Source organism: Sus scrofa, chromosome X, assembly GCF_000003025.6.
Source record: "Sus scrofa isolate TJ Tabasco breed Duroc chromosome X, Sscrofa11.1, whole genome shotgun sequence".
In the NCBI taxonomy this organism is placed as follows: Eukaryota; Metazoa; Chordata; class Mammalia; order Artiodactyla; family Suidae; genus Sus; species Sus scrofa.
In genome coordinates, this window is record NC_010461.5 from 39474923 (window position 1) to 39494220 (window position 19298).

General features: G+C 40.9%; 1 protein-coding gene across 1 annotated transcript in view; it reads right to left on the reverse strand.

Moving 5' to 3' along the window:
• EFHC2 (EF-hand domain containing 2) overlaps positions 1-19298 on the reverse strand; it is a 190148-nt gene that overhangs the window by 67533 nt on the left and 103317 nt on the right. Inside the window, exon 11 of the mRNA XM_021080072.1 lies at positions 17076-17206. Coding sequence (XP_020935731.1) covers positions 17076-17206 — 131 coding nt within the window. The remainder of the gene's footprint in view (positions 1-17075; positions 17207-19298) is intronic.

A 19298-nucleotide genomic window follows, 5' to 3' on the forward strand; every position in this document is an offset into this window, starting at 1 on the left:
TACTTTAATCAATAATAAGAGTAGAACATCAAATGGAACAACTCATATCCTGCTCTACGATTCTGAGACTCTTGACTTTTGTTCAGAACATTCTGCCAGCATTTGCCATTAGCTCTTTCTGGACACCAGAGCAAGGAAAAAAAAATGTTCACTGCTCTTTGCCCAGGCCTTTTGGTTTTATTTGCTTGAACTTTATTTATCTTAAAATTTTTTTTTTTTTTACAATTGCTCATTGTTAAAAAAAGAAAATCAAAGAATAAGGCAGCTTGGTGTGTAGCCTGCTAGGATTTCTTCAAAGGATACACAATCCTTGAAATATTTATATAAATACACATGCACACATAACCTTTAGATTTCTGGCATAAATAGGATCATATTTTTTTCCCACTGTACAGCAAGGGGATCAAATTATCCTTACATGTATACATTACAATTACAGTTTTTTCCCCACCCTTTCTTCTGTTGCAACATGAGTATCTAGACAAAGTTCTCAATGCTATTCAGCAGGATCTCCTTGTAAATCTATTCTAGGTTGTGTCTGATAAGCCCAAGCTCCCCATCCCTCCCACTCCCTCCCCCTCCCATCAGGCAACCACAAGTCTCTTCTCCAAGTCCATGATTTTCTTTTCTGAGGAGATGTTCATTTGTGCTGGATATTAGATTCCAGTTATAAGTGATTATCATATGGTATTTGTCTTTGTCTTTCTGGCTCATTTCACTCAGGATGACATTCTCTAGTTCCATCCATGTTGCTGCAAATGGCATGATGTCATCCTTTTTTATGGCTGAGTAGTAGTCCATTGTGTATATATACCACCTCTTCCGAATCCAGTCATCTGTCGATGGACATTTGGGTTGTTTCCATGTCCTGGCTATTGTGAATAGTGCTGCAATGAACATGCGGGTGCATGTGTCTCTTTTAAGTAGAGTTTTGTCCGGATAGATGCCCAAGAGTGGGATTGTGGGGTCACATGGAAGTTCTATGTATAGATTTCTAAGGTATCTCCAAACTGTTCTCCATAGTGGTTGTACCAGCTTACCTTCCCACCAACAGTGCAGGAAGGTTCCCTTTTCTCCACAACCCCTCCAGCACTTGTTATTTGTGGACTTATTAATGATGGCCATTCTGACTGGTGTGAGGTGGTATCTCATGGTTGTTTTGATTTGCATTTCTCTTATAATCAGCGATGTGGAGCATTTTTTCATGTGTTTGTTGGCCATCTGTATATCTTCTTTGGAGAAATGTCTATTCAGGTCTTTTGCCCATTTTTCCATTGATTGACTGGCTTTTTTGCTGTTGGGTTGTATAAGTTGTTTATATATTCTAGAGATTAAGCCCTTGTCGGGTGCATCATTTGAAACTATTTTCTCCCATTCTATAAGTTGTCTTTCTGTTTTCTTTTGGGTTTCCTTTGCTGTGCAAAAGCTTTTCAGTTTGATTAGGTCCCATGGGTTTATTTTTGCTCTAATTTCTATTGCTTTGGGAGACTGACCTGAGAAAATATTCATGATGTTGATGTCAGAGAGTGTTTTGCCTATGTTTTCTTCTAGGAGTTTGATGGTGTCCTGTCGTATATTTAAGTCTTTCAGCCATTTGGAGTTTATTTTTGTGCATGGTGTGAGGGTGTGTTCTAGTTTCATTGCTTTGCATGCAGCTGTCCAGGTTTCCCAGCAATGCTTGCTGAATAGACTTTCTTTTTCCCATTTTATGTTCTTGCCTCCCTTGTCAAAGATGAATTGACCCTAGGTGTCAGGGTTTATTTCCGGGTTCTCTATTCTGTTCCATTGGTCTGTCTGTCTGTTTTGATACCAGTACCACACTGTTTTGATGACTGTGGCTTTGTAGTATTTCTTGAAGTCTGGGAGAGTTATGCCTCCTGCTTGGTTTTTGTTTCTCAGGATTGCTTTGGCGATTCTGGGTCTTTTGTGGTTCCATATAAAAGTTTGGATTGTTTGTTCTAGTTCTGTGAAAAATGTCATGGGTAATTTGATAGGGATTGCATTGAATCTGTAGATTGCTTTGGGTAGGATGGCCATTTTCACAATATTGATTTTTCCAATCCAGGAACATGGAATATCTTTCCATTTCTTTACATCTTCTTTGATTTCTTTGATTAAAGTTTTATAGTTCTCGGCATATAGGTCCTTTACCTCTTTGGTCAGGTGTATTCCGAGGTATTTGATTTTGTGAGGGGCAATTTTAAAAGGTATCGTATTTTTGTATTCCTTTCCTAATAGTTCATTGCTGGTATACAGAAATGCAACTGACTTCTGAATGTTAATCTTATATCCTGCCACTTTGCTGAATTTATTAATCAGTTCAAGGAGTTTTGGGGTTGAGTCCTTAGGGTTTTCTAGGTATAGTATCATGTCATCTGCATACAGTGACAGTTTGATCTCTTCTCTTCCTATGTGGATGCCTTTTATTTCTTTTGTTTGTCTAATTGCTGTGGCTAGGACTTCCAAAACTATGTTGAAGAGCAGTGGTGAGAGTGGGCATCCCTGTCTTGTTCCAGATTTGAGTGAGAAGGCTTTTAGTTTTTCCCCATTGAGTATTATATTTGCTGTGGGTTTATCATAAATGGCTTTGATTATATTCAGGAATGTTCCCTCTATACCCACTTCAGCGAGGGTCTTGATCATGAACGGATGTTGAACTTTGTCAAATGCTTTTTCTGCGTCTATTGAGATGATCATATGATTTTTGACTTTTCTTTTGTTAATGTGGTGTATGATGCTGATTGATTTGCGTATGTTGAACCATCCTTGTGAACGTGGGATGAACCCAACCTGGTCATGGTGTATAATTTTTTTGATATGTTGTTGGATTCGGTTGGCTAAGATTTTGTTGAGAATTTTTGCATCTATATTCATCAATGATATTGGCCGAGAGTTTTCTTTTTTGGTGGTATCTCTGTCTGGTTTTGGAATGAGGGTGATGGTGGCATCATAGAATGTCTTTGGGTGTATTCCTTCTTCTTCAACCTTTTGTAAGAGTTTAAGGAGGATGGGCACCAAGTCCTCTTCATATATTAGATAGAATTCACCTGTGAAGCCATCTGGTCCTGGACTTTTATTTGTAGGGAGTGTTTTTATGACCTCTTCAATTTCATTTCTAGTGATGGGTCTGTTCAGTTGGTCTGTTTCTCCTTGATTCAGTTTTGGCAGGCTGTAAGATTCTAGAAAATTGTCCATTTCTTCCAGATTGTCAAACTTGTTGCCGTATTGTTCATAGTATTCTCTTATGGTTTTTTGTATTTCTGCAGGATCCATTGTGATTTCTCCTTTTTCATTTATAATTTTGGTTATTTGGGTTCTTTCTCTCCTCTTTTTAGTGAGTCTGGCCAGGGGTTTGTCAATTTTGTTTACCTTTTCAAAGAACCAGCTCTTGGTTTTATTAATTTTCTCTATTGTTTTTGAATCTCTATTTTATTGATTTCTACTTTGATCTTTATAATTTCCTTCCTTCTGCTGACTTTAGGTCTTTTTTGTTTTTTTTCTAGTTCATTTAGGTGGAGGGTTTAAGTTGTCAATTTGGGATCTTCTTTTTTGAGAAAGGCCTGTATTGCTATAAATTTCCATCTGAGCACTGCTTTCACAGCATCCCATAGATTTTGAGAGGTTGTGTCTTCATTATCATTTGTTTCAAGGTATTTTTTTATTTCCTTCTTGATTTCCTCATTGACCCATTGGTTTTTTAGTAGCATGTTGTTGAGTCTCCATGTAGTAGGTTTTTTGTCTTTCCTTTTCCCATGGTTGATTTCTAATTTCATGGCATTGTGGTCAGAGAAGATACTTGAGATAATTTCTATGCTCCTAAATTTATTGAGATTCGCTCTGTGTCCCAATATGTGGTCGATTCTTGAGAATGTTCCATGAGCAGTTGAGAAGAATGTGTATTCTGATTTTTTTGGATGTAGTGTCCTGAAGATATCAATTAAGTCTAACTTTTCTATTGTTTCCTTTAGGATCTCTGTTGCTTTATTGGTTTTCTGTCTAGAGGATCTGTCCATTGATGTGACGGGGGTATTAAGGTCTCCTACTATGATTGTTATTCTCATCAATATCTCCCTTTATGTCTGTTAATATTTGTTGTATGTATCTGGGTGCTCCTGTATTTGGGGCATATATGTTGACGATAGTAACATCCTCTCCTTGGATGGATCCCTTAATCATTAAGTAGTGTCCTTCTTTGTCTTTCTTTATGTCTTTTGTTTTAAAGTCTATTTTGTCTGATATGAGCGTTGCGACTCCTGCTTTTCTGTCATGTCTATTGGCATGAAATACTTTTCCCCACCCTTTCACTTTCAATCTATATGTATCTTTTGTCCTAAGGTGAGTTTCTTGTAGGCAGCATATTGAAGGTTTTTGCCTTTTTATCCACTCAGCCACTCTGTGTCTTTTGATTGGGGCATTCAGTCCATTGACATTTAAGGTGATAATTGATAGACGATTATTTATTGCCATTTGAACCTCGTGTTCCAGTTGATTCTATGGTTCTCCATTCTTCCTTTCTTCTTTTTTTTTTTGGTTGGATGGTCTCCTGTTATTATCTGCTTGAGTGTATTTTTTTTTTCATTTTTTGCAAATGCAATATTTGGTTTTGGCTTGTGGTTGCCCTGTTTTTTAAGTATGCTAACCCCTTCCCATAATTGTGTGTTTCAGCCTGATGGTCCTGTAAGTTCAAACACTTCATTACTATATTAAAATTAAGAAGAGAAACATACGAACAAACAAAAAGGGTTATTTACTTCCTAACATCCCTTGCCCACATTTTATGGTTTTGATGACTCTTTTTTATTTTTCTTTTTAATTTTATTTTGTTTGAAGCATGTTCATGATTAAATCTGTATGCTGGCTTATTTGAGTGACTGCTCTCTGATTGCGGTTTCCTCAGTCCTAGATCTTCCTCTTCTTCTTTTTTTTTTTTTCTTTTCTTTTTTTCTTCCCTTTCCTTCTTTTCTTTTTGGTTTAGAGAAGCCCTTTCAGTATTTCTTTTAGCCTGGGTTTTGTGTTGCTGTATTCTTTAAGTTTTTGTTTGTTGGGAAAAATTTTTATTTCCCCTTCTATTTTAAATGATATTCTTGCTGGATAGAGTATTCTAGGTTGCATATTTTTTTCCTTTTAGCACTTTAAATATCTCTTGCCATTCCCTCCTGGCCTGTAGTCTTTCTGTAGAGAAATCAGCTGATATTCTTATAGGGGTTCCCTTGTAGGTAACATTCTGTTTTTCTCTTGCTGCCTTTAGGATCCTCTCTTTGTCACTAACTTTTGCCATTTTTATTATGATGTGTCTTGGTGTGGGTCTATTTGGGTTCAATTTGTTTGGGGCCCTCTGTGCTTCTTGTATCTTGAACCCAGTATCCTTTAGATTTGGGAAGTTTCCAGCAATAATTTCTTCAAATATATTTTCCATTCCCTTATCTTTTTCTACTCCTTCTGGAATTCCTATTATGTGTAGATTGGCCCACTTTATATTATCCCATAGGTCTCTTATATTGCTTTCCTGTTTTTTGATTTGGTTTTCTGTCTATTGACCTGATTGGGTGATTTCCATTATTCTATCTTCCACATCACTAATTCGTTGTTCTGCATTATTCATTCTGGTTTTTACTGCCCTTAGTTCAGTTTGCATCTCTGCAAATGAATGTTCTAGTTTTTCTTGGCTCCTCCTTATATTTTCTAGTTCCTTTCTGAGGGTATCTGCATTACTGTTCATATCTTCTCTTAATTCCTTCAGCATTTTCACTATTTCTCTTTTGAACTCCAGGTCTGTCAACTGTTTCATTGTTGACTGTTTTAGGTGAGTTCTCCTGTTGGTTTGACTGGGGGTGGTTTCTCAGCTTCTTCATCTTGCTTGTTGTTTTCTTTTTTCCTGAGGAGTTGTACTCTCTGTGACCAGGCAGTGTTTGCCTTATCACTGCCATGGAATGTTTCCTGAGGGCTGGCGTTGTTGGTCAGTCTTTTTTGAGGCAGTGTGGCTTTTCTGGAGTGTTGATGGGGCTAACAGGGTCTCTTTGAAGCAAAGGAGGACTTCCTGAGGGCAGACAGGACTGGAAGGTCCACACCATGATGGTAGCAGATTTCACTTGGTCATGCAGGGCTTGCTCTGGTGTTTTTAGGCTGTGGGGTTCTTGCAGGGGGTTGGCGGTGTTGGGCAGCTGTTCCTCAGGAGTGCAGGACCCCCCTAGGATCATATTATACAGACTTCTGAATTTTGCTTTAGCTACAAAACAGCATGATATATATATGGTAGCCATTAGTGCTGTTTACCTAACATCTGGTTTCCCTCTTTCTTCTGAACATATGGGTGGAGCCATGTGACTAGTACTGGCCAATGAACAAAGAATGTAAATGATACACACTCCTTCCCAGATAAGAATTTATTGGGCTTAACCTTCCAACATTCTCTCTCTGGTACACTGAGAGTAGTGGCTGTTTTGTAAGCTTCAGTTCCTGAGTGGCTCCTAGAAACAAAGCTCCCCCTGATAACATCAATGGATACACAGAGTAAACAAGAAATAACCTTCATTGATTTAACTCCCTGAGACTTGGGGTTAGTTGTTACTGCAGCATTACTTAACCAATCCTGACTGATACACTGAACATTTCCTCAGGTATGCCTATTTGGTCTGTCTCATTCTTTCTAATGGCTAAACAGTACTGTCTTAAACCAATGCAACAGAACTTGTCCAACTACTCCCCTATTGCTGGGCATTTGATTTTTCCAACATTTTGCTATTACAAAGTTTGCTGTAATAAATATCACTTGTGTGCACACACACATTCACACACACATCTATTACAATCAACTTGTCAAAATTTTTCAGAATAAAAAGTTTCTAAAGTGCAATGACTAGGTAAAGGGGCTTAAGTATTAGATACTGCTAACTGCCCTCCAAAATGCTGAATCAATTTAAACTCCTATCAATAGAAAATGCAAGTACCTATTATCCCACATGCTCATCTGGAGTCAGATATATTATTCTTTTTAAATGTCACCAATATAATATGTGGAAATTATATTTCACTGTTGTTTCTGCTTGCATGGTTACTGGATGCTTTTCATAGGTTTAAAGGTTATTTGTACTGCTTCTGAGAATTGTTTATTCCTGTCCTTAACCTGTACTTGTCTGTTGATTTTATAGGAGTTTTTCATAAATCCTTATGGTCAATACCATGGTTCTTAGGCTGGTTGTAAATATTTTCTCTCAGTCTGTTCTTTGTCTTTTAAGTTTGTTTACAGTGTTCTTTGCTATAGAGAAATAGGAAATGTTCCTGAAGTCAACACAGTCAAATTTGCCTTTATGGTTTTTGGAAGCTATGCCCTACCACAAAACAAAAATGTATTACAGCTCTCCTAATCAACTGTCACTAAAATCTTTATTTTTTTTTTAATTTTTATATTCCCACTGTACAGCAAGGGGGTCAGGTTATCCTTAGATGTATACATTGCAGTTACAGTTTTTTCCCCCACCCTTTCTTCTGTTGCGACATGAGTATCTAGACAAAGTTCTCAATGCTATTCAGCAGGATCTCCTTGTAAATCTATTCTAGGTTGTGTCTGATAAGCCCAAGCTCCCCATCCCTCCCACTCCCTCCCCCTCCCATCAGGCAACCACAAGTCTCTTCTCCAAGTCCATGATTTTCTTTTCTGAGGAGATGTTCATTTGTGCTGGATATTAGATTCCAGTTATAAGTGATTATCATATGGTATTTGTCTTTGTCTTTCTGGCTCATTTCACTCAGGATGACATTCTCTAGTTCCATCCATGTTGCTGCAAATGGCATGATGTCATCCTTTTTTATGGCTGAGTAGTAGTCCATTGTGTATATATACCACCTCTTCCGAATCCAGTCATCTGTCGATGGACATTTGGGTTGTTTCCATGTCCTGGCTATTGTGAATAGTGCTGCAATGAACATGCGGGTGCATGTGTCTCTTTTAAGTAGAGTTTTGTCCGGATAGATGCCCAAGAGTGGGATTGTGGGGTCACATGGAAGTTCTATGTATAGATTTCTAAGGTATCTCCAAACTGTTCTCCATAGTGGTTGTACCAGCTTACCTTCCCACCAACAGTGCAGGAAGGTTCCCTTTTCTCCACAACCCCTCCAGCACTTGTTATTTGTGGACTTATTAATGATGGCCATTCTGACTGGTGTGAGGTGGTATCTCATGGTTGTTTTGATTTGCATTTCTCTTATAATCAGCGATGTGGAGCATTTTTTCATGTGTTTGTTGGCCATCTGTATATCTTCTTTGGAGAAATGTCTATTCAGGTCTTTTGCCCATTTTTCCATTGATTGACTGGCTTTTTTGCTGTTGGGTTGTATAAGTTGTTTATATATTCTAGAGATTAAGCCCTTGTCGGGTGCATCATTTGAAACTATTTTCTCCCATTCTATAAGTTGTCTTTCTGTTTTCTTTTGGGTTTCCTTTGCTGTGCAAAAGCTTTTCAGTTTGATTAGGTCCCATGGGTTTATTTTTGCTCTAATTTCTATTGCTTTGGGAGACTGACCTGAGAAAATATTCATGATGTTGATGTCAGAGAGTGTTTTGCCTATGTTTTCTTCTAGGAGTTTGATGGTGTCCTGTCGTATATTTAAGTCTTTCAGCCATTTGGAGTTTATTTTTGTGCATGGTGTGAGGGTGTGTTCTAGTTTCATTGCTTTGCATGCAGCTGTCCAGGTTTCCCAGCAATGCTTGCTGAATAGACTTTCTTTTTCCCATTTTATGTTCTTGCCTCCCTTGTCAAAGATGAATTGACCCTAGGTGTCAGGGTTTATTTCCGGGTTCTCTATTCTGTTCCATTGGTCTGTCTGTCTGTTTTGATACCAGTACCACACTGTTTTGATGACTGTGGCTTTGTAGTATTTCTTGAAGTCTGGGAGAGTTATGCCTCCTGCTTGGTTTTTGTTTCTCAGGATTGCTTTGGCGATTCTGGGTCTTTTGTGGTTCCATATAAAAGTTTGGATTGTTTGTTCTAGTTCTGTGAAAAATGTCATGGGTAATTTGATAGGGATTGCATTGAATCTGTAGATTGCTTTGGGTAGGATGGCCATTTTCACAATATTGATTTTTCCAATCCAGGAACATGGAATATCTTTCCATTTCTTTACATCTTCTTTGATTTCTTTGATTAAAGTTTTATAGTTCTCGGCATATAGGTCCTTTACCTCTTTGGTCAGGTGTATTCCGAGGTATTTGATTTTGTGAGGGGCAATTTTAAAAGGTATCGTATTTTTGTATTCCTTTCCTAATAGTTCATTGCTGGTATACAGAAATGCAACTGACTTCTGAATGTTAATCTTATATCCTGCCACTTTGCTGAATTTATTAATCAGTTCAAGGAGTTTTGGGGTTGAGTCCTTAGGGTTTTCTAGGTATAGTATCATGTCATCTGCATACAGTGACAGTTTGATCTCTTCTCTTCCTATGTGGATGCCTTTTATTTCTTTTGTTTGTCTAATTGCTGTGGCTAGGACTTCCAAAACTATGTTGAAGAGCAGTGGTGAGAGTGGGCATCCCTGTCTTGTTCCAGATTTGAGTGAGAAGGCTTTTAGTTTTTCCCCATTGAGTATTATATTTGCTGTGGGTTTATCATAAATGGCTTTGATTATATTCAGGAATGTTCCCTCTATACCCACTTTGGCGAGGGTCTTGATCATGAATGGATGTTGAACTTTGTCAAATGCTTTTTCTGCGTCTATTGAGATGATCACATGTAAAATCTTTATTATTAATCCATTCTTTGTCTGCTGATTTGAAAATGTCTCCATACCTTAGAATAAAGTCCATAAAAAAGGAGTCTTTATGGGCTCTATTCTCTACTTCACTGATATTTCAGTTTATTCCTCTATTAGTACATTAGTGTTTTCAAATATCTCTAAATTATATAAAATATAGTATCTAGACTTTAATATTCTTCATTTTCAACATTTTTTAATCCCTGATTTTTGAGGGAGCTCATAATCAATAAGTCAATTTTTCTCCCCTAACTGTGTGAAATAAAACCAAATCTAACAACAGCAACAACAAGAACTCACATCGTAATTCTGATTAGAACTGCTTCAAATCTTGATTATTTTGGACAGATCAGAGTTTTCAAAATAGTGTTTTCCCATTCAGAGATATATTTAAGTTTTGAAATTGTATTCATTTTAGCTTTACACACTTCTTGTCCAATTTATCCCAGAGTATTTCGTAATTTTTGTTCTATAGGGAATAGCATCCCCTATCACCTAACATTTCCTGTTTATTACTAGTATAGAGTAAAATTATTGGGTTTTTTTTTTTGTTTTTTTTTTTTGTTTTTTGTTTTTTTTTTGCTTTTTAGGGCCACACCCATGGCATATGGAAGTTCCTGGGCTAGGGGCTGAATCAGAGTTGGCGCTGGCCACAGCCACAGCCATAACCGCACCAGATCTGAGCTGAGTCCACAACCTACACCACAGCTCACAGCAACACCAGATCCTTAACCCACTGAGTGAGGCCAGGGGTTGAACCCATGTCCTCATGCATACTAGCCAGGTTCGTAACCCAGTAAGCCACAACAGGAACTCCTAAAACTACTGCTTTTTCTGTAGTTTTCCTATGTTTCGCTACTCTCCTGAATATTCTTAATACTTCTGACCATTTTTAAATTGAGTCTCTTGGATTTTTAGATACACAATCATATTTAGGTTCTAATTTAAAAATCAGTCTTTGGTTCTATTTTTTAAGGCTATTTACATAGTGATTCCCTAATGTCTATTTCCACTATACCTAGGATAATCAAATAATGGAATTTAATGGCTGGAAGGAACCTTATAATGATCTAATCCAAGGGTTACCTAGTCAAGTACCTACTGGGATATGCAAGGAAGATAAATGGGAGAAAGTATAAGACAACAAGGAATTGGACTGGTAAAAAATGGAGAGAACAGGCACTGTCCGAGGAAGACAGCTGCCTCTCACCCCCAACTTACTGTTGACATGGAAAAATGTAGGCCCAGTTTCTATTTTTTAAGAAGTCAGAAATATAGATTTTTTTTATGTTTAAACTCCTAATTAAAAAAAAAATTAAGTAAAAGCCAAACAAAACACAATCGCCAGCTATCAATCCATAAATTTGAAGCTAATCCAATGCCTTCATTTAAGGCAATTTAAACTCAAAGGTGTGTCAGAGATTGCAAAAGTAGTGGAGCATAGGAGATGACTTTGTGTTTTGTTTAGCCGCTTGGGTGGATCAGAACAATGTTTGCAAAGTGCTAAAACTAGGCCAATGTTTTCTTGGTTTGGTTACAAACCAGTTTAGTCCCTAATACTGACATTTTATGCCCCCTGTTTGGCTCATCTCGGCTTGGATTTGCTATCACGGCAATTGCAAAGGGTACCTTTTTTTTTTTTTTTTTTATTTTGGCTGTGCCTGAGGCATGTGGAGGTTCCCGAGCCAGGGATCAAACCCATGCCACAGCAGCAGCCAGAGCCACATCAGTGACAATGCTGGATCCTTAACCCACTGAGCTATCAGGGAACTCCAAGGGTACCTTTTAAATCACCCATCAGTGTATTTGGGGAAATTATCACATTAGAGTCTCTGTCACCCCAACATGGAAGTCAGAGCTCAATTTCCCAGACTTCCTTACAGTTGGAAACACTCACACGAGACTTTCGCTTGGAAGGGATTAACAGGAGCAAACCTGCTAGGTGTTTGGTGTCAGAGTGGTCCAGCTTTCAGGGGTAGCAAAGGGCATGAGGTTGCCCAAAGCAGTGATAGTGATGGCTGTGGCAAAGCCATTGGCAGCAGTGCAAATGTAGCAATGAGTGTGGGTGGTGCCGTAGTAACAGAGGCCATTTTCTCATCAGACAAGTTCTGCAGCCCAGTTCCGGGCACTGTTCCTAGAATTTAGCCTCAAGCTTGTTTCTCCAGCTTTTCCAAAGATACTGTGAACCACCCAGGATCCTTTTAATAAATTCCTTTCCTCCTTAACTAGCCAGAGAAGATCTGCTTTTTAAAACTAAGCCCTCACCAATACAAACAACACCATCAGGCAATGACAGAATCAAATCAAAGATCTCGGTCTTTTTGATTCCCAGGCCAGTATTTTTTTCCATGACATCACATTATTTATATTTAATGCTTTTAGGAAGGTTCAAAATGCTGTTTTCAAAAATGTATGCTGAGGCTCACATCTTAAAGATATGGTATGGACACTATCAAAGTGTCTATTTGGTTCATGATGGGAGTACATGTTTGAATGCTTCGGGAATTTGTTTTTATTTCTATTCATTTCTATTCACAGACTAGTGGCTTCCTTAAAAGATGTTAGACTTATTAGAAAAGCACCAGGAACAATGTACATAGAGTTGTTCAAAAAAAGATAGGGCAAAACCACATAAAAGGAGAGATAATTGTCTGAGATAAAGCAGGATGAGATCATTACAATGTTCTAAGCATTAAATTTACAATCTTCCTTGAAGTAAAGGACAGTAATGGGGTGGACTACATGAATGTTTCCCAACCTTCATCCACCAGCGATGACGTCTACTTTCCACCTTCACAGCCTCCAAGATTTTAAAGGGTTTCTTCCAACTTTATTTATGTTTTCAATGACCACATCAAGAGTAAATGCACAACTTATTGAACTACCAAAAACAGGACACAGCGTCTTCCTACTACTGTATTTTTTTTTTTTTTTTTTTTTGCTGCACCCACAGCCTATGGAAGTTCTCAGGCCAGGGACTGAACCCATGCCACAGCAGCGACCTGAGCCACAGCACTGACAAGGATGGATCCTTAACCCACTGCACCACAAGGGAACTCCAGATTCCTACTGCTATTTTTGATGACTATTTCGAATTACTGCAACTACCGGGTAAAGGGTTTTCCTCTTCTAGTATCCACTATGCACTACAGTTTGCTACAATAAGAACTTTATATACATGATCAGATTTATTCATCACAACAGCTCTGTGCAGTAGGTATTATTATCATCCCCATTTTGTAGGTGAAAACATTGTTCAGCAACTTACTCAAGGCCACCAAGCCAACAAAGGGCAGGGCTGAGATCTGGAGACAAGTCTGCCAGTCTAAAATCAGGTCTATTTACTACAGTATGCCACCTCTCTCAGAAAGAATTTTAATTTTACGAGAAAGAAAATTTCCTTGCAGCTCTAAATCTCAGAAGGGATGCATTACATGGTTGCTCACAGGAAAAACCCCTGATCCTGCAACTCATCCTGGGGGCTGAGGAAGAACTGGATAACAGTTTACTGCATGTTATTGAGGCCCGAGACACTGGGTGCTGGAGCTCTTTGGGAAAGACACGAGGGTGAACTGGGCATGGGTCCTGTCCTCTGAGGCTCCACCCAGGTAGGGGAGAGACGTGAGCATCAGGCACAAAGAAGATCAAAATACACGCAGGCTACATGGGGCAGGGGTCATCTCTGATGGGGAGATCAAGGCTCGGGGAGGTGGCTAGAGGGAGGGAGTGGCCACATCTGCCCTGGCACGGGGCCCTCGCTGTTGCTGTTGTGGGTGGTTCAGAGTCCAGGGCCCACATCAGGAAGCCTCAGCCTGCCTGTGTTCCCAATTGCAGGAAACACCAGCCCTGCCAAGCCTAGTCCCTGCCTGGCTCCCTGCTGAAATCTGTGCTGCTGTTGTGGAGGCTCTGAGAAGGGCTCATGGCACTCTCTTCACTAACAATCAACAGGCCAATCTGATGGACCAGGAAAAAAGGGTCCCGGAGAAAGAGGCCCAGCCTGGAGGCAGAACCGGTGACCCCTCCAAGGTAGAAGAGACACACTCCCTCCCCAAACTGCCTTCTGCTTTCACCTGTCTCTGCATTCCTTCAGGTCACCTTTGAGGCAAATATCTCGGGAAGGCCCACAAGTTAATCCATTAGTCCATTATCAACCTATTAGCCTGCAAGGTTTCCCTAAGAAGAGGAGCAAATCTCTGAGAAAAAAGCAAATGTCCGGGGCTTGGACCACTGCCCAGGGCAGCAAGCCCAGGCTCTGAGCCCCCAGGTACGTACTGAGAGGGACGTGCATGGAAGCAGGGGAGAGAACCAGGGCCGCAGAGGTGAAGCTCAGAGGCCTACGCTGCTATCCTGCCTCTGCCTGCCCCACTCTACTATTTCAGTGCACAAATTTGTTTTTGTTTTTGTTTTTGTTTTTGTCTTTTTGTCTTTTCTAGGGCCGCACCCACAGCATATGGAGGTTCCCAGGCTAGAGGTTGAGTCGGAGCTGTAGCCGCTGGCCTACACCACAGCCACAACAACAAGGGATCTGAGCCACGTCTTTAACCTACACCACAGCTCACGGCAACACCGGATCCTTAACCCACTGAGCAAGGCCAGGGATTGAACCCGCAACCTCATGGTTCCTAGTCAGATTCGTTAACCACTGAGCCACGACGGGAACTCCTATGCCAATGAACAAATTTGAAAAGGGAACATTTTATAGGTATAATTAACCACCTACATTTTAAGGGTTTCAGAACGTCAGGGTCTGGAGGGGGCCTTAGAGAGCACTGTATGGACAAAAGCGTGAGGTGTAGGTAGGTGAAGTGAGTTGCCCAAGTCACCTGACTTGTGAGGGTCAGGGACTAGCTCGCCCTGACGCCCTGACAGTCAGAGATAGATTTCCTTTCCCCTGGGCAAGGTAATCAATTATTTACTTGTTTGCTGCAAACTTTAGACAGTGTTCCTTGAGAAATAGGACCATTCATTAAATTATTCAACAAACATCTATTGTACTTGGCAGGCACTGGTTGTGGAGGCAGGGAAGTAAACAAATAACTCAAGAGGGGCTACCAGTGGATAAGACACGAAGAGCACTTAGCACGATGTATGGTGCAGAGTAAGTGCTCGATACATGGTGACGTCTACAAAGGAAAACTCTTCGAGTCAGATGGCAACAAGGGCAGAGAGGTGGGCAAGGCTGGGATCATGACCCAACTCTCACAAAACACTAGAAGGGCGGGATGGGCCCTAGAGCAAAGGAACGACATGCTCGGATTTTAGGAAGATGGCTCTGGCAGAGCTTCAGAGGATGAAAATTAGGAAAAGGAGAGTAGTCGCGTAGCTCTCAAGAGAGTCCAAGTGAACAGATGAAACGCTGAACTGCAACAGTGAAGCTGTGGATGGAGACAGGTGGTTTAGGAAGTGCAATTTCAAGAGGCTGGGAGAGGTTGAGGTAGGGGGAGGGGAAAGACAAGGCAGACCCGGGCCCAGGCCCCATGGACAGGTGTGGTGGCCTTTACCAAGATAAGGGTCCCTGGCTACAACTTTATGGGAGAAGAAAATGAGATCAAGTTAGAGAAAATTATTTTGGGACGCCTAAGGGACAGCCAAAGGGGAGATATGCCGGAGGTGTTTGTGTTTCCAGATCTATAGGTCAAGAAACACGTCTGAGCCTGGGGAATTAAGGCCGGAGAAAAAGAAGTGATGACACTGGAAACAGAGTCGCATCACTCAAGGCCCTGCTGACTGCAATGAAGTATTTGGATCTTAGTGTAAGAATGATGACACGCCACTGCAGGGTTAAGCCAGGAAGAGTCTGATCTGATTTTCATCTTAAGGAATTTCTGGCTGGGAGAGGGTCTAAATATCTGTAGTTGGTTCTTTCTGAGCATCTGGGGCCTTGCGGTCACCCTGCAGTCACACAGTGTGGCCATCCTTTATTCCACCCACAGTTAGGGTCAGGCCTCTGTCCACAGAGCAACTTTTCCTCCTCAGATCTCCTGCCTGACCTAAGTGCTTCCCCCAAAGCCCCAAAAACTCACTAAAGTGTCTCTGACAGCCTTTGCTAGAGTGCTAGGAGAATGGATGCTTTGGTGAAAGAACACCAAATAGTAAAAGGAAACCACTCCTCATTTCTGATGGAAATTCGTTTTCTCCTCCACTGCTCTCCATCAGTCCACGGCCTGAGCGATTGTCTTTGCTCTTTACCCAGTCTCCATTTAGTTTCCAAAAGGCCATGAACATGTGTACCGCGATGAACTATAACAAAGAACTATAAATTCTCATTGATCCCAGAAGCTTGGGGATTCTAAAACAATAAAAATACGTCCTCTGACTGCTGCTCTCAAAAGAACACTTCGGAGACACAGAAGAGCTTTGTTAACACGACAAATGAGCTCTGGGGACCCTCTGGGCCTAAGGGTGGGCGCAGGTATCGATGCACTAGGCAACTTCAGACACAAAGTCAGAGAGACCTCCTGCCACCCTCTCTTGGGCGCACGTCTTCATGTCTCAGCCACATTTTGACTGCATCAAGCCGGGTTTCCTACATAGCTTTCAGCCACTATTGTTTTCAGGAGCCAGAAGTCTCAGCCTAAAGAGAAAGTCCCCTTTGTTCTCCATCCATGATTTAATTTACATTCTCCTGAACGCTCCATTCACTTTCTTTTCAGGCTAAGAAGTCTTGCAATTGTACCAGACCCTGAATGTGAATTTCCCTGTGTTTCTGCTGTTTGGAAATTTGCCTAGGTCAGTCACTGGACAGTCCTAAAATTCAGCTTGACCTTAGAGAAAATCTTTATTGTTCATGATTTCTTATAATATTTCTAGCCACTGTCAGTTTCCCCTCGATTTCTACACTTTTAGGTCTTTAAAAATACAGAGATGGGTGTGAGCGTGCATACACAAAGATTCACACACATCACCTTCTCCCTGATAATTGGCGAAGGTTCCACTCTCTCTTCCAGCTGGATCACATTCTTAGGGCAATGGTGCTCAGATTTCAGAGGGGTGCTCTGGGCTCCACCGTTTTCGGCCTTTCTCGCTCAGATGCATCCTTCCTGGCCCTGCCCTGATTCTTCAACACCATGCATGATTCACAGGACACTGTGCCTTACTATGCTTTCATCTTTCTGTTCTCCCGCCATGAACTTCTTTTATTTGCAAATGCATAAAACCTGAAATGGGCAAAACTTGATCGCAAAGTAATACGAATGTAAGGAAATACCAATACTTCATAAAAAGTGTGTAGGAAATTAATTAGGAAATGCTAGGGAAGAAATCGTTCTTTCTGTTCTTCGGACACTCCTGAGAAGCAAAAAGGTTCCTGCTAGCAGAGCATGGCTTACCTGAAGGTATTATAATCCACCATCTTCGTGTGCTTACAGTCAGCGGCTGTAAACACCTGCTTGAGCTCTCTGGATTTTGATTCCTCTTCTTTTACCTTTTGTAGGGCAAGTTTAATGTTGCTCCTAGGAAACTGGAAGGGAGAAAAGAAAAATATTTAAGACAGGGACTCAATCTTTCTGATGGCCAGCACAGACTGCATACTGTGAACCTGGACTTAGCTGGGGACATCTTTCCATAGAGACCAGCACACACAGAGAAGACACGACTAGATTTGGACCTCTTCAGCGAAGGCTCTAGAACAACAAGTGACATTAGCAAAGACCCAGATCAGAGAGAAATGAGCTTAAGGGACAGCAGGCCACAGGAATCAGAAAAGAGCCCCTACTCCTACCTTAGCCTCCTCCCCTTAACCCTTGGACATTGACCCTACTGGAGACAATGGGGATCCAAAGTTGAATAAGAGAACCTCCACTTTTTTCCAGCTCTTTAGAGTGGGCCCTCTAGAACTGCTGGCCACCAGGCGATACACGGAGCAGAGCGAGCCTGGGTACCAAGGGTCTACATGCACTGCAGTCCGCTTACGCTCACTCCCCAGGCAGCCCTCGGTTCCCGTCTCCTACACCGTGATTTGGTTTTCGACTCTGGAAGAATATGTCTCATTTGATCCAGTAAAGCATAAGGCTGTAACAAATTACAGTGAGGAGCTAAAAAAAAGGAGAAGACTAAATACAAAAATAAAAACATTGATGGTCTCTTAGTATCAAGCTCCCTCTCTGCCACCAGGGGGGCTGGCACCTTCTGTAGCCCCCCCACTCCCTCCCTTTTTTGCATTTCCTTTAATCTCTTTCCATAATAGGATCTATTAGCTCTTTCGAAAAGACTCCCCAGACTGGTATTAATCTTTCTCTGCTTTAGAACATCCCTGTTAAGGGTAGCTTTAAAATAATGCACTTTTCATTTGGGATACTAATACCAGATAATGTCCTACACTGCTTTTATCTTCCTAAAAGGAGAAAAGCCCTTTATGTCTCTCTAATATATATATGCATCTATTTATCTATCTATTCACACATACATATTTATATGTGTGTGTATATGACATATAATGTATATATTATATATATTTGTGCTATATATATTTTATATTAAAGTACAGTTTTTATACATGTATTTTACTATATATATTCATGCTGTATATATCTTTTATTTAAAGTACAGGTTATATATATATATATATATAATTACATATATATTCATGCTATATATATATATATATATATATTTTTTTTTTTTTTTTAACATTAAAGTACAGGTGGAGTTCCCGTCGTGGCACAGTAGAAACAAATCTGAGTAGGAACCATGAGGACGCGGGTTTGATCCCTGGCCTCACTCAGTAGGTTATGGATCTGGCATTGCCGTAATCTGTGGTGTAGGCCGAAGATGTGGCTCGGATCCTGCCTGGCTGTGATTATGGCAAAGGCTGGCAGCTATAGCTCCAACTGGACCCCTAGCCTGGGAACCTCCATATGCCACAAGTGCAGCCCTAAAAGGCAAAACAAACAAACAAACAAAAAACAGTTCTTTAAACAAAAAAAGAAAAAAATTTAAAATACAGGTTTTCCCCGTGTTCAAAAATAAAGCTCTAATTTACAATAGCTACTGTAAATTGTACACTGACTGAGCTTGCCATAGGCCACATAAAGCTAAGCACTTAAAACACATCATGCATCTAATCTTCACAGCAAATCTCTGTCACAGGCCCTGTTTGTGCTCCCATTATAAAGATGAGGAAACGTGAGATCCAGGCAAGACACATGCCTAAGGCCCCTCAGCTTTTAAGGAGTCAGGTTTCCTAGCCAAGCCTGCTGGTCTCCAGAAATCTAACTGTCCTCTCATTGGGCCTCTCACCTGAACTCCGTGCTCTTGAAGGGTCACCGGCCGGCGGAACTGAGCCAGGTTCCTGACACTGCAAAGGGGGAGCTGGCGTGGCAGCCCTGGAGGGCGCTGCCCAAGCCTGCCATCAAGAGAGCCACACGGACAAGAGCACTGTTAGCTGACAGCCCCCAGCTGCTGCTCCTTCGGGATCTCTGCAGCGCTGCAGCTTTCCGAGATCCCACCGAGACCACACTCTCCCCAGACTCTCCCCAGCCAGGGACTGAGCATGAGCTGGGCCATTCCTGCCTGATGTGTGGCTTCTCTGATGCTCAGGCTTTGCTCCGGGC